The sequence below is a fragment of the Mirounga leonina genome, unplaced genomic scaffold (genome assembly GCF_011800145.1).
Source record: "Mirounga leonina isolate KUSES-001 unplaced genomic scaffold, KU_Mleo_1.0 Mir_115, whole genome shotgun sequence".
Classification (NCBI taxonomy): Eukaryota; Metazoa; Chordata; class Mammalia; order Carnivora; family Phocidae; genus Mirounga; species Mirounga leonina.
Window position 1 is genome coordinate 37,015,102 of NW_023270268.1, and position 11,537 is coordinate 37,026,638.

Consider the following 11,537-nt stretch of genomic DNA (forward strand, 5'->3'; position numbering starts at 1 on the left):
CCTCCTCCTCCTCCTCCCGCCTCCCCTCCTCCTCCTCCTCCTCCTCCTCCCGCCCCGCTCCGCCTCCTCGCGGGCCGCCCTCTCCAGGCCCCGCCCCCCGCCGCGCCCCGGGCCGCCGGTCGCCAAGGAGCAGGGCGCACGCGGGAGGCCGGCCGGCGAGGGACGCGGGGACCCGGCGCCCGAGTGAGTGCGCGGCGCGGGCCGGCGACGAGGTTGCGGGGTGGGTGGCCAGCGTTCTGTCCGGGAGGTACGGCGTTGCTGCGTGCGGCGGCGGTCCCGGAGGAGGGAGCGAAGAGCAGCCCCTCCTTGCCCATCCCGTCCCTCTCCCCCGGGACTCCGAGAAGGCAGGGCCCGCCTACCCCTTCTCGCTGCGCCGCCGTCCTCACCTCAGCGTCCCCAGCTCTCGGAGAGTCGCAGTTAGCAGAGCGTGGGGCACCCGCTCCTTAGGCCTCCACGAAATAATCATCAGTGAACGAGCCAGGCAATGCTGGCCTTGAGCGCCTAGGTAGCTGCTCGCCCGGGCCACACATTACTGTATATGGAAATGACAAAGAAATGCCCATGATAAAATATTAAGTGAAGGGCGCCTGGGTGGCTCAGTTGGTTGGGCGACTGCCTTCGGCTCAGGTCATGATCCTGGAGTCCCGGGATCGAGTCCCGCATCGGGCTCCCTGCTCGACGGGGAGTCTGCTTCATCCTCTGACCCTATCCCCTCTCATGTGTTCTCTCTCTCTCAAATAAATAAATAAAATCTTAAAAAAAAAAAAATTAAATGAAAAGCTCAAGATTGAAGAGGGTCTTAAGAGAGTATTTATAGAACGTTATGCGTGTAGTTTGTGCTCCGGTAAATACCCGGAAAAGGCTGGTGAGAAATACCAGTAATATTACATAGTACCAATCTTAGCTTGGACTGCCTTAACAAAATACCATAGACTGGTGACCTAAACAACAGAGATCCATTTCTTACACTTCTGGAGACTGGGAAATCCAAGAGCAAGGTGACAGTAAGCTAGGTTTGGAGTGTTTCCTCTTGGCTTGGCGGTAGCAGCCATTCTCAAGAGACAAAATAAGCTCTCTGGTGTCTCTTTTAAAGATTTTATTTACTTATTTATTTATTTAGAGAAAGTGTGCGAGTAAGGGTAGGGGCAGAGAGAGAGAACGTCAAGCGGACTCCAAGCTGAGCGTGGAGCCCGATTTGGGGCTCAGTCTCATGACCCTGAGATCATGATTTGAGATCATGATCCGAGGTCATGACCTGAGGTGAAATCAAGAGTTGGTCACCCAACCCACTGAGCCACCCAGGAGCCCCACTCTGTGTCTCTTCTTATAAGGGCACTGATCGCATGGTGGGAGACCTGCCTTCATGACCTCATCTAACCCTGATCACCTCCCAAAGGCCCCATGTACAAATACTATCACACTGGGGGTTGGGCTTCAACAAAAGAATGTGGGGGGAGGGGGAGACGAAAACATAGAGTCTGTAGCAGTACCTTCTAGGTGGTACTTTAGAGTGGTTAAGAATTTGGGCTGTAGAGCCAGGCTGCCTGAATTGGAATCCCAGCTGCACCTGTTACCAGTGTTTGCCCTTAGGCAAATCACTTCCCTCACTAGGCCTCAGCTTCCCCACCTGAGCATTCATTCTGTTCCAGGCTCTGTTCCAAGTATCCATCAGGTACTAATTCATCATTCCTCATAACAATTATTTATCATCATCATCATCCATCATCATCCCCATGTTACTGAGGAAAATACTTTACATTTAATTTGCATTCAATTCTCACAAATACCAAAGAGGTTATAGTCCCCATTTTTACAGACGAAGAAAACAGGGTTCGGGGAAATGAAGTTGATTACCCACAGTCAGTCTACTAATAATTGACAGACACAGGATTCAAACTGGTTCCTCTTGAAACAAGGTCTCTTAATAATTCCCATAAACCTTTGTGAACCCAGTTTAGAGACCAAAAATTACCTTAAGTTATTGTAACCAAACCAATGTGGGTTTTTAGCTCCTTGGTGAGTCACAGATACACCAGGTGGAGTTGTCCCACAAAGTAAACTTTATTTGCAGCAAATAAGGAAATCACAGGAAATAGCTTTCAAAGCCAGACCAGAGAGAGAAAGAGAGAGAGAGAGAGAGAGGGTTCCTTTTGTTTAGGGGTAGGATGAATATTTAGATAGGAAGGCCTTGTCATCGTATGTAGAGGTGGGCATAAGGTCATGCATGTACCTTAAGGAAACATGCCTATACATACGTTGTATGTTATGTAAATGAGGCTCTTCCTTGGGAGGAGATTTTAGTAGTATAATGAGGCAAAGGCCATTGCCAGTCATTCCAGAGGTCACTGCCCCCTCCATCTGAGCTAAAGTGAGTCCGGGAGGGAGTTTAGCTCAAGGGAGGGAGTTTAGCTCAAACAGTCTCGGTGATCTGGGAGGTGTTGTCCGGGCTGTAGCCATCCCCTGAGGGTGGTTTCAGGTTCCCTTCGCCTGAGTTAAGAGGTAAGCCGGAAAGAAGAGCTTAAAGAAAAATGTAAAACAAAGGTTAGTGAGTATAAGCATGTGGGCAATGAAGGTCAGGTCTTGGGATCTAGCTGGTGACATTATCACATGGGGAAACCTTTCAAGGCTGGATAATGGAAGGGACAAATCAGTACTGATTGGGTGGTTTCCTGTGGCCAGCAAAATAATAATAATCTCAATAGTACTAATAAAGTTGATTGAGCACTTTTACTGTGTGCCAGGCATTGTGCTAAGTGCTTTATAAATTTACCTTCCTTAATCCTGGTGATAACCATAATCCATTTCACAGATGGAGAAACAGAGGCTTGCAAAGTCTTCACAGAATACCTCAGGCCACCCAGGTGAGTCAAATGGTGGAGACAAGACTAAGATCCAGGTCTGTTCCCCTTTGAAGCTCACGTTCTTAACCACTGGATATGCTGCCTGGCAAGAATTATGTCTATAAAGAAAACTATGCCATTTTAAAATAATATGTCTTTGGTAATATTTAGTGCCCACCATTAATGTTAATTGTATTCCTTTATAATGGAGTTCCAAGGGTACTGCCCCATTTTAAAGAATCTGAAGGAACACGGATCCATGAATATAGAGACTGGAAATTGAACAGTTCTGCTCAACTGTCTCCATCTTGATTCCCTACTCCCATTTTAAGATAACATGAGGCACTTTAAGGTTTTCAGAGAAGGGCGTGCAGCAATATTTGCCAATTTTTAGTGGGGGAAGTGTGATCTGCTCCTTAAAAAGACATCTGTGTATTGGGTTTCAGGGCAAGGTACTATTTTCAGAATCCAGCTGGAATCTCACACAGTAAAACAATGTCAAGAGAAAAGGAAGGAAAACAAAAAACTAAAGGAACACCCCTGCCCATCGTTCCAATTCTTCAAAAGTTCCTGAAAACATACGAGAAGCACTGCGCCCAGACGCAGACATCTGTGTGTCCAGCCATCAAACAGGACTTGAAAACCAGCATCAACAACGAACAGATTCTCAGGAAAGTGAGTGTGTGGCCTCCTTTGCTTATTCTTCTCTGAAGTGAACTGACTAGGCTTTAGCCCCGAGCAACACGGGTCCTCAGACAAGGTGCTCTCTGCGTTCTTGCCTGCCTGAAGCCCAAAGCCTGCCTCTGGCCCTTGGGGCTCTGCTCAGCACTTCTACCTCCCTGTTCCTACCTCCGAATCTCCCCCTCCCAGTCCTTCCAGCAGGCCTGCCTTTTCTCACACCCCGCTTCACATCTGGAATAGCCAACCCGCCCCTCCCACTCTACCTCTGGAAAGCTCTGCTCAAAGCACCACTTTGGGCATCATTGCAGGACATCTGTGCCCAGCACGCCCACCACCCCACGGGACCCCTCCACATGAATGTTTGCTTCCCTTGACAGCTCCTATGTCCGTGTCATCAGGCCAGGAACCCCCCTCCCCCGCACTCACCCACGCTTCCCCCTCACTTGGAGCGAGGTCAGTAAACACAATTCTGACTCCCAAAGTACAGGATTTCAGAAAAAAAAAAAATCAGATGTCATATCTTTTCTGAGATTAAATCTAGGGATCGCTTGTAAGGTCAAGAAGAGAGGCCAGCACTGAAACTAAATGGTCTACTCTTGCAAAGGGGCACCTGCTAGTCCAGAAGGTGGGGCCTTGCCCCCAAGGGCAGACTGTCCTGCTCTCCAGCTTTTCTATGGCCAGCCCAGAAAGACAGTTTGTGTTTTAATAACCAAACACCTACTGATTTTCTAAAATGCTGAGTGCTAAACAAGAGAATAAATTAATTAGAGATGGGTGCTTAAAAATAATCATTATTCTAAGGTGATTTTGACCCAAATCCATCCTACCCTTATTTTTCCTGAATGTTTTTTGGGGATGGGAGGATGATTACATTGTACCCCACGTAAAAAGAACCGCTGAAAGTCTTCCCTAACCATCTCTTTTGCCCAAACTTCCACTCCCCAGGCAGCTGCTTCTCTCCTCTTGCCCCTTTGGTCTTTCCCTAGCCACCTCTCCTAGTCTCCTGTCCCCTCTGCCCTCCTGGGTCTTTCTGTTTTGTTTGTTTTTTTTAAAGATTTTATTTATTTATTTGACGGAGAAAGACACAGCGAGAGAAGGAACACAAGGGGAGTGAGAGAGGTAGAAGCAGGCTTCCCACTGAGCAGGGAGCCCGATGTGGGACTCGATCCCAGGACCCTGGGATCATGACCTGAGCCGAAGGCAGACGCTTAATGACTGAGCCACCCAGGCGCCCCTCCTAGGTCTTTCTAATTCCTTCTCTTGTAGTTAGTTGCTTCTCTGGACTCCTCCATACATCTCCCTGCTCATAAGACTATACGGGCTGTTTATGTTGGGTGGGTTGCTTTGGTTGGGTCTCTTTTGATTTTGAGCATCGCTAAAATAAAAGTCTCATGAGACAATTATTTTTTACTGCATAGGATACACTCAGATAATTTTTCTTCTTTTCTATTTCATTAGAGAAAGAAAGAAAAAAGCTGGTTAAAACCTACTCAATTGGGGGCGCCTGGGTGGCTCAGTCGCTTAAGCAACTGCCTTCAGCTCGGGTCGTGATCTCAGGGTCCTGGGATCGAGCCCCGCATCGGGCTCCCTGCTCCACGGGAAGCCTGCTTCTCACTCTCCCACTCCCCTGCTTGTGTTCCTTCTCTCTCTGTCAAATAAATAAATAAAATCTTTAAAAAAAAAAACAAAAACAAAAAACCTACTCAATTGATTTCCTGACCCAATAATGAGTAGTAACCTGATGGAAAAATCTGTGCCCTATAAGATTGCCTTTGCATATGGCAAGAACTTCATAAGTTTGTATTGAATTACCTCCCCAATGCACATGTGATCCAAAGTTAATTACCTTTTCAAATGTTCTAATGTTGTCTGATGACATTATTCTTTCTCTACGCATACAGATGCGTGGACATCTCTTTATGATTCCCACCTGTACTTTTTTTCTGACACTCCAGTTTATGCTTGTAAGACCTGAAGACTCTCCGACAAGCATCCTACCGATTTCCTTAGAACCTTTGCTCATGACAATTCGAGATGAGTGTTATATGCTGGGGAAAGAGATCTGTATCTGGAGCCTTCAACTGAGCAATCCAGAGACTGCCAGACTGGTGAGTCATGCATTTTAGATGTATTCCTTCAATTCAACTTAAAATTGAATATAAACATAATATGTATTCCAGCTGTAGTTCATTTGGTTATGATAATGCTCCAAGCTTTTCTTTTTTAAAAAAACAATGTATTTTTTAATGAAACATTTCAAAGTTATGTAAAAGTACAAAAAACAATAAAGGAATTATGGTATATTCATATAGTAGAAAACTCTATAGGTGGCTCAGTCAGTTAAGCATCTGACTCTCGATTTCAGCTCAGGTCATGATCTCAGGGTCATGGGATGGAGTCCCACGTCGGGCTCCACGCTCAGTGTGGAGTCTGCTTGTCCCTCTCCCTCCCCCTGCTTGTGCTCTCTCTCTCTCAAATAAATAAATAAAATCTTTAAAAACAAACTATATAGTAATGAAAATGCATCAACTATAGCTACACAAAAATAAAATATGACTCATAAAAACATAATGTTGTACAAAGAGAGACACAAAAGATTACATACCGTATGTTGCATTTACAAAGTAAAAAACAGGTAAAACTATCATGTTTGATTATCATAAAATTACTTTTAGGGAAAAGGGAGGAGTACTGGGAGAGGGCATTAGTGCCCATTTTTCTAGTTTCTTGCTGTTTAAAAATCCCTTGTTTTATTTCATTGAATGTGTTAAACTTATCCTATAATCTGTGTCTAATAGTTTCAATAAACTAAATTATTTTGGAGTCTGATATTACTGACTCTTGCTTCTACTGGCTCTTACTCATGGAACATTTCTTTGTGTGTTTTTGTGATTTCTTTTGTACTGTAAACTTTTATTTCCTAGGAAATAGTTGAGGCAATTCCTTGAGATCTGATTTGAAGACAGCATTCTTTTTTTAAGATTTTATTTATTTGTCAGAGAGAGAGGGCACATGAGAGAGAGCACAAGCAGGGGGGAGCGGCAGGCAGAGGGAGAAGCAGACTCCCTGCTGAGCAGGGAGCCCGATGTGGGGCTCAATCCCAGGACCCTGGGATCATGACCTGAGCTGAAGGTAGACGCTTAACTGACTAAGCCACCCAGGTGCCCTGAAGATAGCATTCTCCAGGGAAGATTTGCATTTGCTTCGCCCTCACACTCAGGGTGCTACCATCTCAGGGCTATGTTAAATTAAATTCTTGATCTGAGGGCTCTTTGAACCATCCAGGTGGTATGAATTCAGGGTGCAATTACCTATATTAAGACTAGCTTGTGAGTTCACAGGGGATATATATTTTTTTCCTGTGTACTCAGTCTCAGTTTGAGATAGTCAGTTTTCCCTGGGGAAGGGAGAGTTGGATTTATTTCTAGTTCATCCTTACTCTAAGGGCATAGTGCTATAGCTCATTCTGTTTTGAGCCACACCTGTATGCAGTATTTTCTCTTAGACTCCTCACCTCCAGTGATCTTGGGCTTTACTGTCCCCTGGACTGCAAGATCCATGAAAAGCAAAACTCAACTCCCTGCTTTACCGGTGCTCTCAAAGGAAAAGCTGGCTTCAGTGCCCTGCGGACCGTTCTAGGTTACCACTCTCCCACGTGCATTGATCTTTGGGTATTCCTCACTGTCCTGCCAATCAACACATTTTAAAAAGATATTTTTTTTTTTAAAGATTTTATTTAGGGGCACCTGGGTGGCTCAGTTGGTTAAGCGACTGCCTTCGGCTCAGGTCATGATCCTGGAGTCCCGGGATCGAGTCCCGCATCGGGCTCCCTGCTCGGCAGGGAGTCTGCTTCTCCCTCTACCCTCCCCCCTCTCATGCTCTCTGTCTCTCATTCTCTCTCTCTCAAATAAATAAATAAAATCTTAAAAAAATAAAAAATAAAAAAAATAAAGATTTTATTTAAAGAAATAAAAAATAAAAAAATAAAGATTTTATTTAAAGAAATAAAAAATAAAAAAAATAAAGATTTTATTTATTTATTTGAGAGAGAGAGAGAATGAGAGAGAGCACATGAGAGGGGGGAGGGTCAGAGGGAGAAGCAGACTCCCTGCTGAGCAGGGATCCCGATGCGGGGCTCGATCCTGGGACTCCAGGATCATGACCTGAGCCGAAGGCAGTCTCTTAACCAACTGAGCCACCCAGGCACCCTTAAAAAGATATTTTTAAAACTCTTAAAAGAAAGCATAAAGGAAAAGCCTCATGATGTTGGATTTGGCAATGATTTCTTATATAAGACAGTAAGAACTCAGGCAACAAAAGAAAAACTAGATGGTTTGGACAACATCAAAATTTAAAACTTCTGTGCATCAAAAGACATACTTAATTAAGTGAAAAAGCAACCCATAAAATAGGGGACAGTAATTGCAAATCATATATTTGATAAGGGGTTAATATCCAGGATACATAAAGAACTCCTACAATTCAACAACAACAAAAAACAAACAACCTAATTTAAAAATGGGCAAAGGACTTAAGTAAACATTCTCCAAAGAAGGTATACAAATGAATAATAAGCACACAAAAGATGTTCAACATCAGTAATCTTTAGGGAAATGCAAATCAAAACTGCAATGAGATACTACCTCATGTCAACTACTATCAAAAAAAGCAGAGGGCGCCTGGGTGGCTCAGTCGTTGGGCATCTGCCTTCGGCTCAGGTCATAATCCCAGGTCCTGGGATCGAGCCCCGCATCGGGCTCCCTGCTCCACGCAGAGCCTGCTTCTCCCTCTCCCACTCCCCCTGCTTGTGTTCCCTCTTTCGCTGTGTCTCTCTCTGTCAAATAAATAAATAAAATCTTAAAAAAAAAAGGACAGAAAATAATGTGTTGACAGGACATGGAGAAATTGGAAAACCTGTACACTATTGGTGGGAATGTAAATTGGTGTAGCCACCATGGAAAACAGGATGGAAGTTCCTTAAAAAAATTAAAAATAGAATTACCATATGATTCAGCAATTCCACTTCTGGGTATCTACCCAAAAGAATTGAAAGCCAGATCTCAAAGAGATATCTGTACACTCATCTTCATGGTAGCATTATTCACAACAGCCAAAGGTGGAAGCAATCCAAATGTCCATTAACAGATGAGTAGAGCGCGCCTGGGTGGCTCAGTTGGTTAAGCGACTGCCTTCGGCTCAGGTCATGATCCTGGAGTCCCGGGATCGAGTCCCACATCAGGCTCTCTGCTCAGCAGGGAGTCTGCTTCTCCCTCTGACCCTCCCCCCTCTCATGCTCTCTCTATGTCATTCTCTCTCAAATGAATTAAAAAAAACAAAAAACAAAACAGATGAGTAGAAAACAAAATGTGGGATATACATACAATAGAATATTATTCAGCCTTTAACAGGAAGGAAGTTGTGACATATGCTACATGTATGAACCTTGAGGAACTTCTGCTAAGTAAGATAAGTCAATCACAAAAGAACAAATCCTCTATCATTGTATTATAGGAAGTACCTAGAGTAGTAAGACTCATAGAGAAAGAAAAGAAAATGGCGGTTGCCAGACGTGGGGGAGAGGAGAACGGGAGTTATTTTTTACTGGGTGCAGAGTTTGAATTTTACAAGATGAAAAAAGTTCTGGAGATGGATGGTGTTGAGGGTTGTACAACAGTATGAATGTACTTAATGCCATTGAACTGTGCCCCTAAAAATGGTTAAGATGGCAAATTCTTTATGTGTATTTGACCACAATTCAAAATAAATTTTAAAAAGGTATCTTTAATGCATAACCAGAATTTTTAGTTGTTTTAATTTATTAAAAGTGTCAGTCAGGGTACCCAGTCCATTTAAGCAGGCCATAGAATGCTGTCCAGGCATATTAAAAGCGATCCTTAATAGTTCTTTAAAATGTAGCCCTCTTGGTCACCTGGAGGCTGTTAAGGAATTCTGTGGTCGATGGCTGTGGTCTTGCCCACAGCAGTGTTAGTGCCCCAGGGAATGACACTGCAAACCACTGGTTGAGATTGTTAGGTCCTGGGTTGAGAGCCAGTTTTGCACAGACCAGCGTGACCAGAGGCGGTGACGTGCCACATTGCCTCCTCTGTCAGAAACGCAGCTTGCGAGCTCCAATCCAGCACTTTAACGAGGTGTTTTCTCATAAAAGAGACCTCAAATGCCAGCTCTGTAGTTAAGGCTGCAAGGGCTCTTATATTCTCAGCCAAGCTATAATTTGGAACCCTATCTCTGACCAACATGTCATTGCCTCAGGAAACCCTAAATCCTCCAAACCCCACCGAAGCCTCTTTAAGGTTTAAATTCTGAACTGAAGAAATCCTTAGGTTGTGGTGATTCTAATTGCTGAAAGGTGGCCTTTGTGATTTGTAGCTTTAAATACCTCCTTCTGTCAATTAGGTAGGGATTTAATTGTCACTGGGATCCTTTGTTACCGCAAGAAATGACCTTGCCATAGACCCCTCCATTCAGGAGACTGAGAGAACTTGACATGGTTCCAAATGTTCATGTATTGCCCCCAGTCCTGCGGCTTCACCATGAGAATCACCTCGTTGCTGAATTTGTATGGTCCAGTTCTTTTTTTTTTTTTTAAGATTTTATTTGAGAGAGAGCGAGAGTGTGTGACTAAGGGGAGGGACAGAGGGAGAAGGAGAGAAGCAGACTCCCTGCTGAGCACAGAGCCTGACATGGGGCTTGATTCCAGGACCCCAAGACCATAACCTGAGCCAAAATCAAGAGTCTGATACTTAACCAAGTGAACCACCCATGCGCCCTTGCCTGGCCTTGTTCTGAGCGGACCTCTATATGCTCTAAATCTTAATACCTGTAACAATGAATGTAAGTTACTTAGGAGGTAATTTAACTATTATAATTTTTGCCTAGCTATACGAAAGTTGGCGTGATGATACTTCTCTATTGAAAAGAACACAGCTGGGCGCCTGGGTGGCTCAGATGGTTAAGCGTCTGCCTTCGGCTCAGGTCATGATCCCAGGGTCCTGGGATCGAGTCCCACATCGGGCTCCCGGCTCAGTGGGGAGCCTGCTTCTCCCTCTGACCCTCGCCCCTCTCATGCTATTTCTCTCTTGCTTACTCTCTAAAAAATAAATAAAATCTTAAAAAGAAAAGAAAAGAACACAACCCTAGGAGGATAAATTTGTGGGTTAGAATATCACCATCTGTGTTAGCCTGGGTGGGCTGCCATAACCAAGTGCCACACGTTACCCGGTTTAAACAACAGAAATTTATTTCCTCACAGTTATGAAGGCTTGGAAGTCTGAGCTCAAGGTGTCAGCCAAGTTGGTGTCTTCTGGGCCAGCCCCTAATAACATCTAAAAAGAGATGCTCATCTCATCATAAAGCTTGGTGTTTCCCATTTAATTCTTCACAGTCGTCCTTTTAAAGGGCAGTTATTTTATTTTTTCTTTTATTTTCATGCCACTTTCTCCTTGGGGGAATTAGAAAGTTGTCTTAAAGGCAAAACTGTTGAGGTGATGAACATAATGGGCTTTTAGGTTACATGAGAACACAGCGTATTTGTCTCCCTTGCGTGAGCATGGTTTCACCTCACGTTCGTAGGCTTCGCTTCTGGAGTTGAAGGGCCGTGCCGCCTGCCCATTTACCAGCCTGGAGCTCCTTGACTGTAGGATGGATCTGTGGTCTCTCGGGAGACTCGGGAGGGCTCTGCCATGCAGCTGTCTGCGTTCTCTCGTCCTCGATTACTGCAGGTGAGGCTGGAATGCGGGGTTCCTTCAGGGCCCCTGCTGCTGTCTGCTGAGGGAGGCAAAGGCAGGGAGGGCGGTGGCCTGGTTCCTTGCGCCTCTTCAAGTCATCGCTGAAAGGGGACACTCCAAAACCTCCTTAGAGCTAATGTTGCCGAGTGAATGTCAGGGTTCTCAAAAAGAGGCTTTTTTCATTCATTTATCCATCCATCCTTCCCTTCCTTCCTCCCCTTCTTCTTCCTTCCTTCCTTCCTTCCTTCCTTCCTTCCTTCCTTCCTTCCTT

At 44.8% G+C, this 11,537-nt stretch overlaps 1 protein-coding gene across 1 annotated transcript in view; it reads left to right on the forward strand.

Moving 5' to 3' along the window:
• The first annotated feature begins 102 nt into the window (after positions 1-102).
• LOC118004595 overlaps positions 103-11,537 on the forward strand; it is a 15,756-nt gene continuing 4,321 nt past the window's right edge. The window contains exons 1-5 of the mRNA XM_034996012.1: positions 103-183; positions 2,810-2,861; positions 3,287-3,515; positions 5,477-5,629; positions 11,112-11,260. Coding sequence (XP_034851903.1) covers positions 3,336-3,515; positions 5,477-5,629; positions 11,112-11,260 — 482 coding nt within the window. The 5' untranslated portion in view covers positions 103-183; positions 2,810-2,861; positions 3,287-3,335. The remainder of the gene's footprint in view (positions 184-2,809; positions 2,862-3,286; positions 3,516-5,476; positions 5,630-11,111; positions 11,261-11,537) is intronic.